The sequence below is a fragment of the Octopus bimaculoides genome, chromosome 9 (assembly GCF_046866305.1).
Source record: "Octopus bimaculoides isolate indiv1 chromosome 9, ASM4686630v1, whole genome shotgun sequence".
Taxonomy (NCBI): Eukaryota; Metazoa; Mollusca; class Cephalopoda; order Octopoda; family Octopodidae; genus Octopus; species Octopus bimaculoides.
This window is the reverse complement of record NC_142936.1, coordinates 14,814,714-14,840,822: the sequence shown is the minus strand read 5'-3', so window position 1 is coordinate 14,840,822 and position 26,109 is coordinate 14,814,714. Positions and strand designations below refer to the sequence as shown.

Below are 26,109 nucleotides of genomic sequence, written 5' to 3'. Positions count from 1 at the left end.
ATTATTAATTTTTTTATTTTATGTGGGGACTGGAAGCTTTAAATAGTATTTAGAAAGGAAATAAAAACAAAAACTAAAAAGCTAAAAAAAAAACCCCCCTCAAAATTTCGTAATGCCATAAAAGTGAAAACGAAAAGAAGCAGTCTTTATCAATGAGAATAATTTTATAGAAAGAAAATCTTTAGGAAGAATGCATAGCATTAACAATAACAAAAAAAAATAATAATTTAAGGTTTCAACTGAGGAATAAAAAAAAAAAAATTCAATAAATCAATATAAAATAACAGATAACATTGATAATTTTAACAATAAGAATTTCTATAGTAAAGATAAACAATAATAGCATTGATAATACTACTAATAATGCTAGAGATACTAATACTAATAAATAGCAATAGGGATAAATGAAAATTAAGAAAAAAAAAACAAAAAAAAAACGAAAGAAAAACAAACCAAAATGAAAAAAAAAAAACACGTTGCTACTGAATAACCTCCGTTATTGCACATATTTAGAGAAAGAGTGGAAACTGTCTCCACCGGGAAGCCTCTGTAAATCCATGCAGCATGCTGTATAGGCAGTGAGAGCTGTTCTCAAAGATGCTACAATATATCCCACATTTTCTGCCCTACCTATCACAAACTCCATTCTATTGAATCTTTGGCAGCAAGGGGTTGGCGTTTATGTGTATGTGCATCTATGTCTGGTGTCGGTGTTGTTGCTTTGTCCCAGGTAAGTCAGCTGTGATTAAGCAGATGAATCTACGATCAAAGCATTCCAGTAGGATTTTCGTTTTTTCAGCCAAAGAATGTTATCTGAGACTATGTAGTCCAATGATTCCTCCTTTTATATATATGTGTATGTGTATATAGATATCCAAATTGAGGGAGACGAACAGGTAAAGTTCAGGTTACATGTGTTTCCTAGCTAGCAGATCCTCTGATGTAATAATTACTCAACGAGGGATATTCAGCCAGCTACTCATGCGGTCGAAGATATCTTAATTATATGAAGGCTATATTGTCATTAAGGCACCCCAAATTAGCTCGCCAAATAGTGTATTGTTCTATGAGGGTAACATCAAGGAAAGATGAAAACAAACAGCATTTTTTTAATATCTATGATGTTTCCATTGCATGAAACCATTAGTAGCTCATAAAAAAAAAAAATATACATATACATACATATATCTACATATATACACACATATATACATATATATATATATATAAACACATATATATACATACATATACATACATATATATACATACATATACATACATATATATATATATACATATATATAAATACATATACATACATATAAATACATATATATATATGTATATATATACATATCTCCATATACACATACATATATATATATACACACATACATATATACATACATATGTATACATATACATGCATATATACATACATATAAGTATATGTATACATATACATACAAATGTATATACATACATACGTATACATAGATACATATATACACACATATATATACATATATATGCATATATATATATATATATATATATATATATATATATATATGTATATATATATATATATATATGTATATATATATATATATATATATGTATATATATACATATATATATATATGTATATATATACATATATATATATATGTATATATATATATATATATATATATGTATATATATATATATGTATATATATGTATATATATATATATGTATATATATATATGTATATATATATATATATATGTATATATATATATATATGTATATATATATATATGTATATATATATATATATATGTATATATATATATATATATACACACACACATATATACACATATACATATATATATACACACATATATACACATATACATATATATATACACACATACATATATATACACACACATAAATATATACATACACACACACATATAATGCTAGAGATACAGTGGATGTAGTGTGATGGGAAGCTGGCCATTATATCTAGGAGGTTGAACAACCATGTACACGTTCCATCAGTGTGTGTGTACATGGGAGTGAGGAAAAGACGGTTTGACAAGTTAAATTCAAAGTCGTTTTAAATGTAGAAATTTAAAGTAACTGAACAAATAAATATACAATAGACAAAATAGCTAAGGGTTATAGAGAATTTTGCCTCGTTATTCCTGTCATTTATTTCTTTAATGTAAAAAAAAAAAAAAAATGTTTATGTTTGTCAGAAAAATTTATATTGGCACTGCTAAAAGAATTTACTGCCCATGCGTATATTGTGTGACAGTCTATGTAAGTCTATATTTAAGTATTTTAAATATAAATTTTTAGAATCTACCACATCAGTATTTTTTTATTTTTTTATTTATGAAATCAACTTAGGAGTATCAAAAATAGTAAGAAAGTAGACAGGTAGATAGATAGAGAGAGAGAGAGAGAGAGAGAGAGAGAGATAATATATAGAGGAAAAGATAGTTGTATAGACTGAAAACGATAGAGGAAAGAAGATATAAAATCATCTTTGGTTAAATTTCCTTGATTAAATTAAGAACCTTAATAAATAATAATAATAATGATAATGGTTTCAAATTTTGGCACAAGGCCAGAAAATTCCCAGGTGGAGCAAGTTGATTACATTGACCCCAGTGCTAAACTGGTACTTAGCTATTCGACCTCAGCGGAATTTGAACTTAGAACCTGAAGATAGATGAAATGTCACTAAGCAATTCCCTTGGCATTGCTAATGATTCTGCCAGTTTGCTGCTTTAATAATAATAATAATAATGATGATGATGATGATGATGTCAGTGAAATCAGAATTGACAGGAGAGCAGAGTAAGCCCGAAAATAAAAAAGACTGCTCTGCTGGAGACAGCTAGGATTTTGAGTTTGGTTCTTGGATGTTGAAGGTCTTCCACGATGATTAACAACCAAGTACCAAAGCTTATAGTGTGCAGAAAGAGACGCTGTGAAACCTCTGGCAACAGGCTGTTGTCTGCTCTCACAGAATCAACCAAAGCAAACAGGACCAAGCGCTCTGAGAAGTTAAGCAATAATAATAACAATTATCTCTACTCTATACATAAGGCCTTGAAAATTTTGGAAGGGAAGAGGGCTAGTCAATTAGCTCGACCCCAGTGCATAACTGGTACTTATTTCATCGACCCCCCCACCACCAAAAAAAAAAGGTGAAAGGTAAAGTCGACCTCTGTGGAATTTGAACTTAGAATGTAGCAGTAGATGAAATACCACTAAGCATTTCACCTGGTGTGCTAACAATTCTGCCAGCTCATCGCCTAACAATGATAACAATAATAATAATAATCCTTTCTACTATAGGCACAAAGCCCATAATTTGGTGGGAAGGGGACAGTCAATTACTTTGAGCCCAGTGCTCAACTGGTACTTTATTTTATCAACCCTGAAAGACAAAGACGACCTCGGCAGAATTATGAAATGCTGCTAAGCATTTTCGTCCAATATACCAACAATTCTGTCAGCTTGCTGCTTCTTCAATAATAATAATAATAATAATAATAATAAAGCATCTTTGCCACAAAAGACCAAAATCATGCTGCAACTGAAAGAGCACCATAGAGACACAGGCACAGTACTAGTAAATCACTCAAATCAGATTTAAAGGAAGCAGAAACACAGGACAAAATCACTAACTATATATGCACACACGCACACACATATATAAGCACACATACATACACATGAATGTTCGATTGTGAGTCTTACCAACAGAAAGAAAAAAAACAACAAAAAAAACAAGCACTCAACTATAGAAAAACACCAAGAGCAGATAATACAGTTTAATGAAGATTAGCTTTGCTAGAAACCTAGAGTTATATACATTGCTTTTTTTTTAATCAAATGATCATCAGTAATATATACATATATACATGTGTGTATATGAAACTTAACTGGATTTTTATATAGTTGAAGCTATGTCCATTGCATATATATATATATCTCTTCGAAACTCCAGTGTTTTAATGGTGGCAGCTGATGAAGGATATGTTTTCTATGTGGCCTGCGTGTTTTTTGTACCTTGTTTATCATTTTGTCCATGTTTTTTTGCAACGTCATGTACCCAGATATGTATCTATATGTACATGTAGATGAAGGTATGTACATACATGTACATATATATGCATATACTCATATACTATTTATTCATATATATATATATATATATATATATATATATATATATATATATATATATATATATATATATATATACGCATATATACAGAAATACATACACTTACACATATTTACATATAAGTGTGTGTATGCTTGCTTGTTTACATGATATTATAGCACTTACACCATGTTAAAAATGTTATGAAACCTGGAAGTTGGTCTGCATGTATGTATAAATTTTATATGTAACTTAGAAGTGTCTTCTGAGTGTATCTAAGTTTTGACTGGTTTTCATAAATACTTGAGGGTTATCTAATAACTGCACAATAATCCTGACAACCATAGTATGCGTCTTCTGCAGTAAACAAAGAGAGACTAAACTAGTTTGCACTTGACACTTGATATAAGCTAAAGGTAAGCATTCAGTGCACTGCAGTTTTGCTGGAGAAGAAAGTACGCTGCTGAGAAGGAGAAGAAAAAAAAAACAGGGTAATTCAAAATAAATGGTACAAAACTGAAAACATACCTGTGAGTGTAGTAATGAATATATTGCAAAAATATTTCCTTTTCGTACCATTCATTTTGAATATATATACGTATCCTTCAATAATTAATACTTCCTGAAATTTGCTAACACTACTAACGTGCCTATGTACCCTTGTCTTCTGTGTTTTATCTCGTGTACTATGCAAGTATTTTTGCTCTCACAGACGTTTTTATTTACTTGGGGTTATTTCTACTTTCTGTCCCCCACTTTTTTTACCTGATCTGATCAGTTGCAATGCACCAGCATATTGTATACAATAAGCTCATTAATATATGTATGCGTATATATATATAAACTAAAATAATTACAGTGTGGAAGAAATGTGTTAGCCATTCAAAAATACACAAAATTTGTTAACTTCCCTTAAACATTTATTATTTGGTATCAAAATTTTCTATGACACCACATCTTCTTATAGAAATATATTATTATAGAATACTCGAAAGCCCATAAAACGAATAGATAAAACAAAAGTAGCACAGAAAATAACATTAACTCTCAGACTTAGCCCTAAAATGAGAAATTCAGAATACAGGAAACAATAATACAAAATGTCAAATAATTAATTTGAAATAAGAACCAAACAGGAAGATAACGCAAGTAGTGGGAATAGTATTCTTAATAGAGTAGAAACAAAAGATAACAATAAAACTTCAGACTTATATGAATGCAAATCAACTTAATAAGGTAATGTTTTAAAATGTAACTTTAGAATAGCTTGCAATTGTCCCCTTAGAGGTAACTTCTTGGTATGCAATGCAGTCAACAAAGGGAGTGTCATTATGGTAAAGGATGCCCATCATTACATAGGATCTACTTTAAATGGCACTACAACTTATATACACACAGCTTTAGGAATGAACTTTAATTCTTGAAATACAAAATATGAAGTACTCCAGTTTATGATAACAAGAGCCCCTATATATGCTGGAAAGAAGTCAGAATGTAGTTTATGCTTTCCAGAAGCACTGCATATTTTACTAGCTAACAATAAATTACTTTTTCTCTTGCAACACAAAATTTTAAAGCCATTTAAATTTTATAAAAGCAATTTTCTATACTGTTTAGATAATAAATAATAGTTGAACATATACTTTCAGTTAACTCAAAGTAACTATATTATATAGAAATAGAAACATTTCAAATAATAGCAGTGTAAAATTACTTCATATAAAACAATAAATAAACCTGTAAATTTCTTTTAGTATTCTGTGTATATATATATATATATATATATATATATATATATATATACATACATGCACACTTATCTTTTTAACCAGACTAATATATGACCAAGAATACACAAATTATTTGATCTTTTAAATTTATTTAAAATTCTGAGATTCTGAAATGACTATCTCATAGTCTCAGATTTAAAAAAATTTTTTTTTTTTAAATCAAGTCAGGTACATGTGTGTGTGCTTCTCTTGTATGAAGTGATGTATATGATATGAACTGAGTGTATATGCATATAAATGCTTATCTGAACTTAAACTACCTCATTACCTTCTGTATATATATGTATACTTAAATGTATGGATATATTTACATAGGTATGGATAGGTGTAAATAAACAGTCCTATTTATGTATATGGAAATGTGGATGTGTGTGTGTGTCTATGATTGACTAGATAGACTTAGCAGGTAAGTATGGCTATTTCTTGCTAACCTATTCCAGCTTGCTATCACAATTGCCTTCTAAACCATTTATCATTGTTATCATTCTTTGATCTAAGACAGCTCAGATAGCTGACCTTCCTTTTTTTCCTTAGACATCCTGACAACCATTATACCACTTCCTTCTTTCTTTCCAGCTTTATTTTACTGACTAAAAAAAAAAAAAAAAAACCAGCTTTCCCTTCCTTCACTGCTATATAAAGAATGTTCTCTCAAGTTTTATGCACAGTTCTAACTTAGTGTTGTCAACCAACTGATGTTGGTAAATATCAATGGATTAAATTACTATTTTCTTCTGAAGATCTGGCACTTCAATGTGATTATGCAATCATCCACATAACAATTACTGTATAGCATACTAATTTTCACTAGTGAAATAGGTGTAAAGATTATGTAACTTATGGTGTTAAAATAAAAAGATAAGTTTTGCTCTTGTGTGTGCATGTGTATGTATTTGCATAGTGTGAAGGGAAATGTCTGTGTGTGTGTGTGTATAATTATTGTGAAGTTTGCTCATGTCAGCTTGGACCACTGGTAAAAGTTGGTAGCAACATACAAACACACGCACATGCACACACCCACATACAGGTATATACACAAAAAAGTACAAGCACACTTACATACACACACAAATTAAATGAAAGAAGCGGTAGTGTTATTAATATCAATACATTTGGCACTTTTTTTTTTTTTGAAAATCTGAGAAAAACACCTAAGCAGCAGCAGCAGAGTGAAAAAAATGAAGACAAAAAAAAACAAAAAAATAAAACAACTTTAGGCAGAGGTGAAAAGGGGGGCGGGGAGACAACAAACAACCAGGGCAATTGTGTTCATAGCAAAGGTGGTAGTAAGAAGACAGGGATAGTGGTGGTGGTAGTGGAGGCAGCAGTGGTGAGCAGTGAATGAAGAGCCAGACAGGACAGACAATCAGACAGACAGATAGATAGACAGAGAGAAAAGAGTGTATGTATTACCTTTGTGGCCCACTAACAGACTTTCCCCCAAAAGTGTCAACAACACAAGAAATACAGTTTGGATGAAGAAGAATTTCAAATTTTCAGTTGACATATTTTTTTTTTCTCTCCTTTCCTTTCGACACTGGCTAGCAGACAGATCTTCATCGCAGAATGAAAATGGCAGCAGTAGAAAGCATACGGGTACCACTTGCCACAACAATAAATATTAAGATTCGGTTTGTCTTATTTCCTTCCACGCCTTATAAAATTTCTCTTCCTTACCCTTTCCATTAAATATGTATGTATATATATATATATATATATATATATATATATATATATATATATATATAAATATATTAAATTGAGTATTTTTATGATCAAAGTGAAAGCTTATTAAAGTTGCAATATTCATGTCTACTACACTGATAAAACAAAGAATTGGTTATTTATTAACTATAACATGTTATCTTCCCCTCATCCATACCAATTCAATCTAATATAAATTGTTATGCACCTGGAATGGAGTTTTTCATGCTATTTTTTTCTGCTGTAAATTTGAATTTAAAAAAAAAAAAAATAATTGTTTTACATCTATCTTACTAGGTTATCACATGCTATAATTATGGTTTTATATATTTTTTATTTCTTTTCTATCAGTGGGTCTTTTTCTGAATGTTAAACAATTTAGTTATTAAATGGCGAAACTTAAATCTATTTTGTCAGTAACCTCTCAGCTAAATGGCTATAGTAATAAGGTTTGACCAACTGACCATGTATGAGATTAAGATGTTCATCTGGCACTCATGAAAACTTTGTTTGAACCCTCAGCGTAGAGTCTTGAGTGAATGTCTCTTAACATAGCTTCAGGTTGACCCAAGTTTTGTGAATGAAATTGGGTTCACAGAAACAGTGTTAAAACTTGCCAAACAAATTACATTTATAATTAATTCAAAGGGCCAGACTTGTCCCCCAATATATCATGCTAATTCTGCTTGGTTATTATTTTAAGGGGTACATACACTTACATACTAACACAATGAAGAACATAAAATCACAGTTTTGCAAAGAGAGGTCTTGTTGAATTCATTGAGTCAAGATTATAACACAGGTAAATTGTCAATTCCTTAAAGAGTTGAAAAGCAAAAATCAACTTTAAAACCATGGTTTGAACTTGAAAGTAACACTGATAGCACTAAATAAAGAAAACCACTTATTCCAATATTCTTATCATTTCAGTAAATTTTGCCAGTACCGCCTGACTGGCCTTCGTGTGGGTGACACGTAAAAGCACCCACTACACTCTCTGAGTGGTTGGCGTTAGGAAGGGCATTCAGCTGTAGAAACTCTGCCAAATTAGATTGGAGATTGGTGTTGCCATCCGGTTTCACCAGTCCTCAGTCAAATCGTCCAACCCATGCTAGCATGGAAAGCGAACGTTAAACGATGATGATGATGATGATAATTATAATGATGATGATTTCTTAAACCCTTTTGATAGACGTCCAACTGAAACTGCCCTGAATGTATAATAAACTATCGACCTGATCTTAAAACCTTCCATTAAATTTTCATAATGATTTATGTTACAAACACCAGCAAAATAATAAGTTATTTTGATAAATTCTTTATTATTTTCGAAATTAATTCAAACAAAAACTATCTATTCCAATAGAAAAATGGTAACGGAAGGTTTAATAATCAAAATGATTTCACATAAAATTGATTGTACAATGGTATCTATGAAGAAAATCTTTTAAAAAACAAGACCTCCTATTTTACAGCAGATTATCATTTCCAATAATTTGTAGTAGTTATAGGTGTACGATTGATTTAGAATTGATAGTAGCTATAGGTGAACAATAATAATGATGTTAAACTTTACTTATTTGTTTTTACTATGCTAATGTGATTCTAGTTTATTGATACTGAAAATAGATTTCAATCCTTTAGCATTTAAACTGGCCATATCTGGCCCAAATATTCTATCTGTTTTATGTTCAAACCAGCCAGATCTGGTATCTCACACCTACACTATGATTCCATTCTAAAACTAAACAATCACATCATCGAAATCTCAAGGCTACAAGAAATCGCAGGATAAATTTAAAACAATGTCAATAAATAACGATTCCATTTGGTAGAGAATTTCTGAATGCTAAAGAGTTAAACATCAAACTACTCTTGTGTAAAAGTTTTCTATGCTGACATTTTCATTCTGGATGAAGTCTTGTGCCCATCAGACAAAAGAGAAGGTCTGCCAACAAATTCAGAGTTAAGAAGCAATATATCTTGAAAATACAGTCACAGAAATATAGTTATAGCAGCAGAGCATGAAAGAAAATTTACATGAGAATTTCTGTTTTTTTAAAATTATTATTTTTCAAAGAAGAATATTATCATTGTTGAAAAACAATCAATTTACTGTTCAATCAAGGAATAGAAGGAATTATAGAAAGTCAACAGCAAAAAAGTTGTAATAAAAAGCAGCAACAAAAAATATCAAAGAACTTAATAAAGCAATATATGTATATATGCATGTGTGTGTGTCTGTGTACATATATATATATATATATATATATATATACATAAATGCATATATATATATATACATAAATGCATATATATATATATATATATATATATATATATATATATACACATAAATGCATATATATATATATATATATATATATATATATATATATATATATATATATATATATATATATATATATATATATACATAAATGCATATATATATATATATATATATATATATATATATATGTAAACTGAAAAAATATCCCTGACAATGAAAACTAATTTGTGTGATATGACTAGAAATTGAACGTTTTTAAAAATTTTTTTAAGTGTCAACCACTCAGGTACTTTATATATATATATATATATATATATATACACAAATTAAAATCCAGAAAATGGAGAAGTAGCGTTAATATAATTTATTAACTGCAAAATCGAAACAGCTGTAAGTGAACATGTTGAATTTTTGCAATTAATAAATTACATTAACGCTATTTCTCCATCTCCTGGATTTTAATTTGAATATTTATGACTCAAAATTTATACATAAACCTACTATTTCAGGAATATTACTATTCACAACAAAACAATAGGTAACAAACCAGTAATCCATTGGATATTTTTTTATCCCTAGAGGTGGTTATTTTAACTTCTAATATACATATATATATATATATATATATAGAGGTTAAAGCAGCCATCAAAGTGACAGTTTATGAGTATGCATATTTTTGTCCATTATGAGTATATATATATATATATATATATATATATATATATGCACAGTTGTATGTGTGGTGTTGTGTATAATATTGAAGATTTGCTTGGAAGGAATAACAAAGTTTCACTCACTCAAAACTAATGTTTTACAGCAAAGGATTCCAAGACATTTAAATGAATTCTTAATGGAATAACGATGCCTAGTATGAATACCAGTAATACTGCATGTCCTATTGTTAGACTATAGTATTACCAGCAACATATAAAGTTGCTGTAACTGTCATACGGTCATAATGATATTAGCAGATGTGTGACTGATGTGTGAAGAGGACAAATCTATATCATGATAACAGAGACTTCATGGTCACATATTTCTTGATATCAGTTGGCATAGATGATGACGTATGCTGATGTTGACGACAATGATGATGATGATGATGATGATGATAATGATAATGATGATATGGCAGTGGTAGTGATGGTGAGGAAATTTTAGAACTGATACTATTACATGATATGATATGTATGATGATGATGATGAAGAAAATAATACTAATAAATTGTTCAGCAGCCATAATATTAAACATCAATAGAAGTGAGAGAAATTTAATTGATATGAAATAGAATCTCAGTAGTAGTAGTAGTAGTAGTAGTAGTAGTAGTAGTGGTAATAATAATTCTCTTATAGGCATAAGGCTTGAAATTTTGTGGGAGGGGACTGATCAATTATATTGACCCCAGGAGGAAGAAAGGCAAAGTCAACCTTGGTGGGATTTGAACACAGAATGTAGAGCTGGAAGAAATGCTGCAAAGCATTTTGCCTGGTGTGCTAACGATTCTGTCAGCTCGTCGCCTTAATAATAATAATAATAATAATAATAATAATAATAATAATAATAATAAAGCTGCTATGTAATATGAAATAATAGAATAAAGGTGAAAAATGAAAAAAAAAAAAAAAAAAAGAGCAAAACTGAATGGAAACAAAATGGAGGATTAAAAGCTGGATAGTAAAAATGAAACAATGCAGGATACTTAACAATAATGAAATGATATATGAACAGTGACAAAATACAAGTGATATCAAAAAGAGCATAGTGAGATAAACCAGTTATCAGTAACAGTATACCATACAATAAAAACTGGTTATCAATAACAGTATATTGTATAGTAACAAAAACCAGTAGCAATGAAAGACAGCGAATTGTAGAAAACCTCGTAATGTTATATTGCACGTGTGATAAACTGGGACGATAATAAGTGAAGAAAGATCACAATGTAGACAATATCATTCATGATGATACTAGGATCAACACTGGTATTGTTGATGTTAGTATTAAAATGATAATGATATCGAAAGAATAAAACACATAGCAATGATGATATAGTGTGATATGTTGAATATGGCATAATGACAAACAGATACCATAGATTATTATGGTATATTGTTTTTATATTTAATTTTTTCTTTTTTTGATGCACTACTTTTTGTAGGGACAAAAATCAGTTATGATATGTTGTGGTACAGTGAGGGTGGGGGTGGTGATGGTGATGATGATGATGATGATGATAAAGAGATATCAGTGAAAGAATAGCAAGGAACTGATATTAGTGATGGCATGCAAGATAACATTGGTATTGAGAAGGAGACGAATAGATCAGTGGTAATCAAATGAAAGGAAATGAAACGGCAGTGAGAAAATAAAGAATCAGGTGTGTGTGTGTGTGTGTGTGTGTGTGTGTGTGTGAGTGTGTGAGTGGTGGAGGGAATAACGTGAGAGAGAGAGAGAGAAAAGTGGTGGCAGCTATTACAGCTTACCTTAGCAATGGATATGTGTGTGCACGTGTGTGTGCATGAGAGGAAGTGAGAGAGGGAGAGAGAAAGAGAGTATGTGTGTAGATATTTATAAATGCATACATAAAGATGACTGTACAAATATATATTCACAGGTATGCCCATATATATATATATATGCACACACATATACATGTACATTTATAAATTTTATATATATATATATATATATATATATATATATATATATATATATATATTATATAAACATATATATATATATATAAATATATATATACATAGATATATAAATACACACACACATAAATGTGTATAAAAATAGATTTATAATTATATGCATGTTTGTATATATGTGTGTGTGTTTATATATATATATATATATATAAAATATGTGTGTATACATAAATATATAAAAAGGCACACATGCAAATATAAATATATATGTGGGCATCTGTGTGCGTGTTTGTGTATGAATTATTTTGTGTATTTGTGGAAACCAGGAATCTTGTGAGAATTGCAGTGGAGTGAAAGTGAAAGTGAAAGTTGGGGTAAGAGGGTGGGGCAGAAACCAAAGAGAAGCTTTTTTTTTTTTTTTTTTTTTTGAAGAGAGAAACTGAAGGAAAAGGGGTTAATAGCAAAAGTGCAGTAGAGAAGACAATGGTAATAATTAACTGAAGGTCTGCTGCACCGACAGAAGATGTCACCGCTGTGGTTCTTCCCCTGGAAGTTGGTAGGGGTGTGACCGGGTTATGATGTTGATGTGTAGTAAGAGGAAGGAATAGGATTGTTGTTGTCAATATGTGTGTGTGGGGGGGGGATGTGGTGGCAGTGATGCTGGTTGTGATGATGGTGGTGGTGGTGGTGGTTAGGTAATGATTGTAACCATAGTGATTACGCCAAAAGCTACAAACAGGCAGCTTCTGCTTGCTTTAGAATGAAGAAAAAAAAAGGAAAGATAATGCTATGTGTAGTGTGAATGGTTATAGAGAGAGAGAGAGAGAGAGAGAGAGAGAGAGAGAGAGAGAGAGAGAGAGAGAGAGAGAGAGAGAGAGAGAGAGAGAGAGAGAGAGAGAAAGAGAGAGAAAGAGAAAGAGAGAGAGAGAGAGAAGGGGGGGGGGCAGGCACTGATGATGGTGATGATAACGATGATCATTATCATGATGACAATGATGATGATGATGATGGCAATGATGATGATAATGAAGATGATCAGGATATTAACAATGCTGGTGATGATGATGATGATGATGATGATGCGACAGACTGGATCCCAGAGAATCAATATTAATATCAAAAAAATAAAACACATAAAAGAATGAACAATGACTAAAAAAAAATAAAGTTATGTAAATGGAAAGAAAAAAAAAGGGGGGTTCCCTCTCCTCCCCCTTCCACCCCACTTCCTTAGAAAATTGGCTAGGGCTCAAGAAATATAAACAAATATGGCTGGGTTTATGATTAAATTAAAAGGGTGGTTGTGGTGGGTGGTGGCACATTGCTCGTGTGTGCAGTGTTTTAGCTATTGTTGTTGTTGTTTCCAGAATTTTGTGTTCTGTTTGTACAAATATATGTAATACATATCACAAACAACTTTACTGCTCAATGCAGTGTATGTGTGTATGTATACACATACATACGTATGTGTATATATATATCTATAAATTAAATATATTTACATATATATAATATATATAAATATATCTATATATAAATGTATAATATATATATATCTACATGTATATAAAATAATGTACATATAAATACATATGATATATATCTACAAATAAATATATATATATATATATATATATATATCTACATATCACAAACAACTTTACTGCTCAATGCAGTGATGTATGTATGTATACACATGTATGTATGTATGAATGTATGAATGTATGTATGTATGTATGAATGTATGTATTTATGTGTATATATATCTATAAATTAAATATATTGACATACATACATGTATATAATATATATAAATATATCTATATATAAATGTATAATATATATCTACATATAAATATATATATATATCTACATATATGTTATAAATCTATCTATCTATATTATATAATCTATGTATATATGTGTACACATAAGTACATGTGCGTGTTTATATAAGCAAATGGGAGTGTATGTATACTTATGCACATAATGTATGGTTATGCGTGTATAGGTCGAAGAGAGAGGGGGGGGAGAAACAGAGAGAGAGCGAGAGAAAGAAAGAGTGAAGGGGGGGTGAGTATGAGAGATGAAAACCATCAGAAAAATAGTAAAACAAAAAGAATGTAAAAGGTGGGTGTGTGCGGGTGGGGGGAGGGGGATACTGAAAGGAGGAAAAATAAATTGATGGTGTCTGTGAGTGTGTTAGAGAGGGGGAGGCGAGATGAAAGGTGTAAAACACAAGAGACCTAAAAAAGATAGCTGTTGAGAGGGAGAGAGAGAGAGAGAGAGAGAGAGAGAGAAACAACAAAGGAGTATTGTAACATTTGAAAGAATTTAGTGAGATTACATACACACACACATAAATATACAGACACACATATACACAATTATACAATATATATATATGTACACACACACAATATATATATATATATATATATACATATATATATATGTATGTATGCATATGTGTGTGTGTGTGTGTATATATGAATATATGTATATATATTTATATATAAATGTGTCTATGTATCGATATTCATATATACACATGTATATTTTCTGTGTATGTTTATATATATATATACATATATATTTACACATATATTTTTCATACATATATATGTATACAAATGCATACAAATATATATGTACATGTGTGTGTAAGTATAAATACACATTTGGATAAAAATATGTGTATATATATATATATATAAACATACACAGAAAATATACATGTGTGTATATATGAATATCTATATATACACAGATTTATATATAAATATATATATTCATATACACATATGCATACATACAGATATATATATATGTACATGTGTGTGTAAGTAAAAATACACATTTGGATAAAAAATATGTGTGTATATATATATATATATATATATATATATATATAAACATACACAGAAAATGTATGTGTGTGTATATATGAATATCTATATATAGACACATTTATATATAAATATATATATATATATATATTCATATATACACACATAGCCATACATACATACATACATACAGATATAAACATGAAGAAGCTAGACATATTAAAAGGGGAAAATGTTATGTTAAAGAAAAGAAAATATAGGAAAGAATAATGACAAGACAGAAAAGACATGAATTGTCGTTGAAATTTCAGGTTGAGACAAAGAATTATCCAGATAAAGGGCGAAAAAGAGAAACAAACTTGTGTGTACAGATGTGTGTGAGTGTTTGTGTATGTGATATGTGTGTTTGTGTATGCATGTGATTGCAAAGTATAAACGCTTGTTTAAAGCAGAGAAAGCTTTACCTCCTGCAAATGGGAAAAAAATAAAATCAAACTTCAGATATGCTTTCTGCAGTCTCTTTGTCATTTACTCACACATACATACAGATAAACACACATATACAGCTACACATATGCATACACACACACAGATATATACGGCTCCCCCCTCTCTCTCTCTATTTCATCGTTCTCTCTTCTTCGTTCATGCAGTCGGAATTCTTCAGATCTTTCTTCCTGGGTTTCCTATAGATACAAAAATTCTGTGATTGTTGTAAATTCTCTATGAAACGAAGTCTTAATCTAGCAAATTCAAGGTGTGAATGATGGCGAAGTATCTCCTATGATAAAAACATCAAAAGGTAAATAAATGAATAAGGGGAGGGCACAGAGATGTGTGTCTGTATGTGTGTGTGGTGAGATACCTGCTTTCAGATTATTGAAGGTTGAACGTAAAATTAATACGATAGGATAATGTAGATTGCTACAAGAAAAGAATTTCATCAAAGGGCTCTATATTTCAATGCAGAGCCCTTCTTTGATGGTGAAATTCAGGGATTACAAGGTGATTAGAGTAAGAGTTGGGGAAACTGAGTTATCAAGATGATAGTGTGGGATAAAGGTTCTAAGATCTATGTCAATCTCGCAGGGAAATAAATGAAATGCGTGAATCATCATCATCATCATCGTCGTTTAACGTCCGCTTTCCATGCTAGCATGGGTTGGACGATTTGACTGAGGACTGGTGAAACCGGATGGCAACACCAAGCTCCAATCTGATTTGGCAGTTTCGACAGCTGGATGCCCTTCCTAACGCCAACCACTCCGAGAGTGTAGTGGGTGCTTTTACGTGTCACCCGCACGAAGGCCAGTCAGGCAGTACTGGCAACGACCACGCTCAAAATAGTGTATTTTATGTGCCACCCGCACAAAAGCCAGTCCAGGGGCACTGGCAATGATCTCGCTCGAAATGCCTTGCTATATTAGACTTCTCTTTTAATGTCAGTAAGCCACCTGTGTGTGTGTGTGTGTGTGTGTGTGTGTGTGTGTGTGTGTGTATACATGTTTTACTTTTTATTACAGTTATTGGATGTGGCCATGCTAGGGCACCACCCAGAAGAATTTAGTTTCTGGTACTTATTCTACCAGTTTGTTTTACTGAACTACTAAACTACTAAGCTGCAGGGATGTAAACAAACCAACACTAGTCATGAAGCAGTTGGGGTAGAGGTGGGGGGGGGCTGCAAGAGACAGTCAAACACAAACACTCCCATATATATATATATATATATATATATATATATATAATGTTGGGCTTCCACACAGTTTCCATCAACCAAATTCACTCATGAAGCATTAGTTGGCCTGAGACTAAAATAGAAGACACTTGCTTTCAAGTTGTTGCAATTTGCTCAGCTGTTAATGAGTCCTAGTAATATCTAGGAAGTTAAATTTGCAATGGAACAGTGTCCCATCCAGGGGCAGTATTGTGATCTCTGTTACTTATATGCCATTAAAACAGAGTTTACTAGCCTTATGTGTCCTAAGGCTCATTTACTCTTTTACTTGTTTCAGTAATTTGACTGCGGCCATGCTGGAGCACCGCCTTTAATCGAGCAAATCGACCCCGGGACTTATTCTTTGTCAGCCTAGTACTTATTCTATCGGTCTCTTTTGCCGAACTGCTAAGTTACGGGAACGTAAACACACCAGCACCGGTTGTCAAGCAACTGCTAGGGGGACAAACACAGACACACAAACATATATATATATACATATATACAACGGGCTTCTTCAGTTTCCGTCTACCAAATCCACCCACAAGGCTTTGGTCAGCCTGAGGCTATAGTAGAAGATACTTGCCCAAGATGCCACGCAGTGGGACAGAACCCGGAACCATGTGGTCGGTAAGCAAGCTACTTACCACACAGTCACTCATGCAAAGACAAAAAAAAAAAAACCCCAAAGATAACAAGCTTAGGTGTCAAGTGTGTGTGTATGAAACTAATAATAAATAGCTCCAAACTATCACATCCACTGAAGGGCTTGCTTACATAAATATAAGAGACACACCTCTCATCCATGCAAACACAAGCATACACACACACACACACACACACACACATTGACCTATGCATATATTCTGATACATACAATCACAGACATTCTAATTAATCTCTATTATTCAATGAAGAACTCCACATGTGATGAATGAGAACCAGATATGAAGCTGAAAGAGATGTAAGAATTAGTCTAAAAGTTGGCAGAAGTGTTAACCTTTCACAGAATACTTACTATGTGGCCTCACTACCAGCTGAGCACTGGCCTGAATACTACCGAGATAGTTCTTGCCAAAACATTGGTACATTCCTTCATCCTCCTTCAGCAGACCCAGTATACGCAGGTTCTTGTGATCAACTATTTTGAAGTAGTCATCAGTCTCAATCATTTTACCATCCTTCATCCAATAGATTTTTGGTGGCGGCACACCGTATATATCACATTCAAACATTTGTTCTGAGTTCACTTGGGCTACAGCATTCATTGGTTTTGTCTTGAATTTGGGGGGACCTGAAGAAACAAAAAATGGAAAATGTAAGAAACAAGAAAAAGAAGAAAAAAAATCATAAAAGATTCTGTGTGTTCTTTAACTCTTTTACTTGTTGCAGTCATTTGACTGCGGCCATGCTGGAGCACCGCCTTTAGCCGAGAAAATCGACCCCAGGACTTATTCTTTGTAAGCCTAGTACTTATTCTATCGGTCTCTTTTGCTGAAGCGCTAAGTTACGGGGACGTAAACACACCAGCATCGATTGTCAAGCGATGGTGGGGAAACAAACACAGACACACATACATATATATATATATATATATACATATATATGACAGGCTTCTTTCAGTTTCCGTCTACGAAGTGTCTTCAACTATAGCCTCGAGCCGACCAAAGCCTTGTGAGTGGATTTGGTAGACGGAAACTGAAAGAAGCCCATCGTATATATATATATATATATATATATATATATATATATATATATATATATATATATATTGGAAGGTTTGGAGGTGATGTACAGAAATTATATCGAAAAAAATTAAGGTACTCAGAAATCTGGATGTTTGTACATTTACAGATTTTTATTAATGTCACATATCAAATAAAGTGCTTTTCACCTAGTCGTGCAGGATTTGAAAATCCTGCACGATTAGGTGAAAAGCACTTTATTTGATATGTGACATTAATAAAAATCTGTAAATGTACAAACATCCAGATTTCTGAGTACCTTAATTTTTTTCGATATATATATATGTGTGTGTGTGTGTGTGTGTGTGTGTGTGTGTGTGTGTGTGTGTGTGTGTTTGAGTGTCTGTCTCCCTACCATCGCTTGACAACCGATGCTGGTGTGTTTACGTCCCCGTAACCTAGCGGTTCGGCAAAGAAGAGACCGATAGAATAAATACTAGGCTTACAAAGAATAAGCACTGGGGTCGATTTGTTCGACTAAAGGCGGTGCTCCAGCATGGCCACAGTCAAATGACTGAAACAAATAATAGAATATCACTGAAACCTTAAAGCTATAGCATAATGCATGATTAATTTGAAAGAATTTGAATGGAAAAGTATTACATTTAACAGAGTAATCTGAACACTAAAGGGTTAAACACCACTGAATTCATGGAGCAGCACAGGAAGGTTCCATTCTCATGTGGTGTAACCAAGGAAAGTCAGCATAATGGGACGCAATAAACTTCCATATTTTGTATTAATCAATCTGATGCTTTCTGATGTAGACCTTCCATTGGTTCACTAACAATTAACAAAGCCCATGTAATATTATATAGGGCTCCCCTGGCTCACAGCAGTCAACTTTATACACTCAGATTACTGTTTACAGCAATGTAGACTGCTAATCTTTTGGTCTACTCCCTTATGTGGAAGAATCAACAAAGTTGAATCTCACACAACAATATCAATACATGTCTCTCATATAACAGGATCAGCAAAGCATATTTTCTCATGACAAGATCAACGAAATTGAGCCTCTTATGACAGAATCAACTAACATTATTTACATTATTTACATTTGATGGATATTTGTCCTCATCTTGTTTGTTGTTAACACAACGTCTCGGCTGATATACCCTCCAGCCTTCATCAGGTGTCTTGGCGAAATTTTGAACTTGGGTTCTCATTCCTAAGGTATTTTTCGATGTTGTTGTTATTATTATTATTATTATTATTATTATTATTATTCAGGTCACTGCCTGGAATCGAACTTGGAATCTTGGGGTTAGTAGCCCGTGCTCTTAACCACTATGCCGTATGCCTGTGGGCATATGGTGTAGTAAAGGCTGTAAGGTATATCAGCCGAAACGTTGTGTTAACAACAAACAAGATGAGGACAAATATCCATCAAATGTAAATAATTCCTCATCTCTTAAATATAGAATCAACTAAGTTATCAGATTAAAAATTGTGGCAGAATAAAAACTGACTTTCACACAGTTAGATTAACAAAGCTGACTCTTATGCAGCAGGATCAACTAAGTTGACTCACACATGGCAGGTTCAATGAAGTTGACTCTCATATAACAAGACTCACAAAGTTGACACTTGTAGAACAAATTCAGCACAAAAAAAAAAAAGAAAAAGGTTCTCATGCACCAGGATTATCAAAGCTGACTCACAAACAACAAAATTGACAAAGTTAATTCGTGTGATAGGATTTGCAGAGTTAGACTCATGTAAAAATTAATAAAAACTTAGCCTTGTAGCATTCCCGAGAATGCTAGAGAAAAACAAGGAAGAAAGCTGCTCAAGATGCATAACATCTTTACTTACTGAGGACATTTACTGAAGCTGGGGCATCTATAGAGTCCTCCATATTGCTTGCACGGCAAGTGTAAATGCCATTGTTGTTCTCTTGAACGTTGGGAATTACTAAGCTGCCTGTACCGACAATTTTGTATGTTTTGTTGGAACTGAAATGAGAAAATAATTATTTTGATTTATGATTCTTTTAAAAACACAAAACAGCAAATGTGAATTATGTGTAATCAGCAGAATTTGATGATGGTGGCATACATACATTAACAAGAATCAATACAATCTAAATAGGGAACTGCTCAATGAGATAAGGGCCAAGTAACTGTGGTGAGTAGGTCATGTGATGAGCAAAGAGGAGATTGGAGAATTTAACAAAGACTAGAAAGATTGAAGGGGAAATAAGCAGAAGAAAGAGAAGGGGGGGGGGGGTATGGATGCCAAACTTAAAGAAATGGTTGGAAGAAAGAGGCATTAACATCAGGAAGTGGAACTGTTACAGGAAACAGAGAATTGTGGCAGGATGTGGTTGCCTATGTCCTACATTGTGGACATGGCAAGAAGTGAAGCTAGTCAGCGCTGCTTTATTACCAATAATAATAATAATAATAATAATAATAATAAAAACTTAGTTGTCAAAGATCATGAAGAAAAACAATGCTTTCTAATTGATGTATCAATACCAGCAGATGACAACGTTTCTCTAAAAGAAATGGAAAAACTTTCAAAATACAAAGACCTGGAAATAGAGATAACTCGAATGTGGAATCTAAAAACAGAAACAATTCCTATCATAGTAGGTGCCTTAGGTATAATAAAAAAATATTCAGACAAATACATAACAAAAATAGCAGGACTTACAAATATATATAACATACAGAAAATTGCACTACTGGGTACTGCACACATTCTACGCAAAACACTTTCAATACAGTAAACATAAGAGCACCACAGCAAATACCCAAGGCGCACAGAGCTGCGCTCGGTAGTGAAGTGAAAGCACGTTATAAAAATAAAACTACTGAATAATAATAATAATAATGATAATAATAAGGCCTTGAAAATTTTGTGGGAAGGGGGTTAGTTGATTATATCAACCCCAGTGCATAAATGATACTTATTTCATTGACTCTGAAAGGATGAAGGGCAAAGTTGACTTCAGCGGAATTTGAACTCAGAATGTAAGCAGCAGAAGAAATGCCACTAAGCATTTCACCCGGTGGGCTAACGATTCTGCCAGCTCACTGCCTTAATCATTCAACCATGGTAGTGGTTGAATATATTCTTAAGTCCACCATTTTGTCAATTGCAACAGCAGTTTCCAAGCATCACCACTAATTCAGTTCTCAACTAAATTGCAAACTGTTAACAGTTTTAAAAAGGACAACTCCTCAGCTACACTTTGGCATAAATAGTTTGAGATTTGGTTCAGTACAAAAAAAATTGCATCAAAATATGTTAGACCTGAAGGTGGGCAGTAAGGTTAATTTTCAATTAACATAAATTTTTTTTATTTTAAAATAAAAGTATACCTTTCTTAGGCTTAAATTATAGAAAAATGCATGAGGAATTCAGAATCATTAGTCAGATTCAACAAAAATTACCAGAAAAAAAGTTATGAGGTAAAATGTCATGAAATGTAAAATAAGTAAGGAAGTAAGAAATAGTTGTATTTATCTAAAATGAATGTTTATATTCTAAGGTGGTGAGCTGACAGAAACGTTAGCACACCAGGCAAAATGCTTGGCGGTATTTCGTCTGTCTTCATGTTCTGAGTTCCAATCCTCTCGAGGTCGCTTTTATTATTAATTTTCTCTTCCAGCTTTAATTAACTTGCTTTCTGCTTTTTTTGCTTTTCCTTTTTAGTTAATTATTTAATCAGGCTAGCTTATTAATGTGTTATATGCTTCAAGTATAGTGTTATTTGTAAATAAAATAAGTTTTAGCTTTCAAATTTTAATTTTAGCTGCAATAATTTAAGTAAAAAGTTTCTTATTCTTTTCATTACAAGAAGTAATAATTTGTCCTATACTTTTACAGGTGTAATAACTTGTTCTGTACTTTTCCAGGTTTATAATCTTAAGAATATTACTTTTCATGCTCCCATTTTTCCATGTAATGATAATAATAATAATAATGATGATAATAATATAATAACAACAGCTACTAACTTGAGAGCTTTTATAACTTTGGGGCAGCTTCAAAACTTTTCGTCTTCAACTCAAAAGATTAAAGTTTCTTTTGAGTGAATACCATATTAAGAGCAATGTCAAATATTTGGAAGTTAATATTTATTATAGTCATATTGGAAACAATATCAGAACTTTGAAGTCTCAGAATGCTGATACTAAAATGAGAGTTTATTGACAGACAAAAGGATTTTAAAAAAAAAAAATTATGGATAAAAATCTTATAAAATGACAATGATAAAACAGAAAATCAATTCTTATTCACACACACCATTTTATCAAAGCGGTAAAAAAAAAAAAAAAAAAAATTCACAAACTGTTACTCAGAGTTGCCCGTGACCATTCATTAGACACTTGTGTGATAATACAGAATAAAGAGATTTTATAAATTGTGGTTACCAGTTTTGTGGATACCAGTTCAACAAATAAGAATTTGAATCTGACTAAGTAACAAAAAATTAGAAATTTCTCCTTTTTTTTAATTTCTTTTATAGCTGTCTGGCTTCCATGCTAGTGGCACGTAAATAACACCATTTGAGCGTGGTCGTTACCAGCATCGCTGTACTGGCACGTTAGAAAATCATTCGAGCGAGGTCGTTGCCAGTGCCGCTGGGCTGGCTCCTGTGCAGGTGGTACGTAAAAAACACCATGTTGAGCGTGGCCGTTGCCAGTACCGCGTGACTGGCCCTCGTGCCGGTGGCACGTAAAAGTACCCACTACACTCTTAGAGTGGTTGGCGTTAGGAAAGGCATCCAGCTATAGAAACTCTGCCAGATCAGATTGGAGCCTGGTGCAGCCATCCGGTTCACCAGCCCTCAGTCAAATCGTCCAACCCATGCTAGCATGGAAAGCGGACGTTAAATGATGATGATTTCTTTTAATCATTTGCAAGTTTTCTTTCTTGACATCGTCTGTTATATTCTGTATTTAATTTTACATGAAATTTTTCAATTCAGCTATTGTTTATATTTATTCTTCTGTTACAGTCAACCTCCACCAACAGCCATTTATACACCGTCATCTTTTTCAAAGTTAGTTACCCAATCAGATTTAACTATTTATTCATTGAACTGGTATCTGCAAAATATACATATAATTTATAAAATTTCATTATTCCATAGTATCAAAACAATCTGATGAACATACATACATACATACATATATATTTCTCATGTGAAACTTACTTGTCTAATTCAACACCTCCTTTAAGCCATGTGATCTTTGGACTTCCATCATTTCTATCAATACCATTTGCTCCACAGTGTAACACCAATAATGAACCTCGGATCACTTCAGCATCTTGTGGCTTCATTACAAACGAAGGTGCCACGCCTTTACGGATGCTTTCTGCAAATGAAAAAAAAAATAAATAAACAACATAACATTAAATATTTAAGATGAGTTGTCTAATCCTTGCTTCTTAACGACATTCAATAAATTAATAATACTCTTTTACTTGTTTCAGTCAGTTGACTGCGGCCATGCTGGAGCACCACCTTTAATCGAGCAAATCGCCCCCAGGACTTATTCTTTGTAAGCCTAGTACTTATTCTATTGGTCTCTTATGCCGAACCGCTAAGTTACGAGGGACGTAAACACACCAACATTGGTTGTCAAGCGATGTTGGGGGGACAAACACAGACACACATACATATGTGTATATATATATATATATATATGACGGGCTTCTTTCAGTTTCCGTCTACTAAATCCATTCACAAGGCTTTGGTCAGCCCGAGGCTATAGTAGAAGACACTTGCCCAAGGTGCCATGCAGTGGGATTGAACCCGGAACCATGTGGTTAGTAAGCAAGCTACTTACCACACAGCCACTCCTGCACCTATAATAATGTTGAGAAGGTGTAACACCAACCAGCCCTGAAGAGTAGAGATCATTGCAGTAGAGATAGCAAAGGTAGGGAAATGAGATAGGAGGGGCTTTTGTGAGACTTCATGTCGACAAGTTGAGTGACCGGTTCTTTGGAGGTAGTATTTATCACTAGCACTGTTATAATTGTAGGAGTAGTGTTCCATCGTAAATTGCATCTGAGTTTTGTTAAGAGTTATACAATCATGGCTTTTAGACAGGTACCACAGGGGTTAAATACCACTTATCAATGTTAAAACTATTAACCCTTTACCATTCATAGGATGATGTGGTGAGAACAGATCTTCAAATGCTGGGTGTTACTGACGAAATGATAAGGGACCAGGAGATGTGGTGATTTGCTATACTTGATAAGGTGTGTCAAACTAAGTAAAATCACTGTCTTACACATATACAGGCTTGTCTTTTCAGGTACTGGTGCCACACAAAAAGCACCCATGCCAGTGCTGTATTAACACGCCCATGCGGGTGTTGCATGAACATACCTGGGCCAGTGGCACATTAAAAAGCACCCAGCACACTGTTAAGTGGTTGGCATGAGGAAGGGCATCCAGTCATAGAAACCATGCCACAACAGACAGTTGGAGTCTGGACAGCTTCCTGCTAGCCAGCTCCGTATCAAACCGTCCAACCCATCCCAGCACGGAAAGCGGATGCTAAACGATGATGATGATTATTCTGTCAAATGCAAGAGAGGCTGGGTATGGCCTGTTTAAGAAAACATCACATTTCACTCACTCTAGACATGAACATGTAATTATAACCCTCACTCATTTTAGGTGGTGGATGTCACCTTCAAGGAAGATCTATCTTTCCCCAACCAATTTGAAGGTTAGAAAATAATTTAGTTCCAAAGGCAGTGGTCAGACCATGACTAGAGCACAAGACAATTGCTAAGATGCCACGAAGTAGGACAGAACCTGAAACCATCATCATCATCGTTTAATGTCCACTTTCCATGCTAGCATGGGTTGGACGATTTGACTGAGGACTGGCGAACCAGATGGCTGCACCAGGCTCCAATCTGATCTGGCAGACTTTCTACAGCTGAATGCCCTTCCTAATGCCAACCACTCCGAGAGTGTAGTGGGTGCTTTTACGTGCCACTGGCACGAGGGCCAGTCTAGCAGTACTGGCAACGGCCACGCTCAAGTGGTGTTTTTTATGTGCCACCTGCACAGGAGCCAGTCCAGTGGCATTGGCAATGATCTTGCTCAAATGTTTTTTCACGTTCCAGTAAGGTGACGCTGGCGAAATTCCTCAGCGCACAGCAAAACCTGCACAGAAACTACAAAGA

The 26,109-nt window shown here is 33.0% G+C and overlaps 1 protein-coding gene across 50 annotated transcripts in view; it reads right to left on the bottom strand.

The window, feature by feature from the left end:
* The window catches only part of LOC106874615 (neogenin), a 303,881-nt gene that overhangs the window by 118,278 nt on the left and 159,494 nt on the right, over positions 1-26,109 (bottom strand). For all 50 annotated transcript variants that reach the window (XR_016243045.1, XR_016243052.1, XR_016243048.1 and 47 more), the window contains exons 5-7: positions 24,110-24,272; positions 20,755-20,894; positions 18,210-18,485 (exon numbers count right to left, since the gene is read on the bottom strand). Coding sequence is in view for 34 of the 50 variants with exons in the window: in XM_089357158.1 (XP_089213284.1) it covers positions 18,210-18,485; positions 20,755-20,894; positions 24,110-24,272 (579 nt within the window). In the remaining 16 variants the exon portion in view is untranslated. The remainder of the gene's footprint in view (positions 1-18,209; positions 18,486-20,754; positions 20,895-24,109; positions 24,273-26,109) is intronic.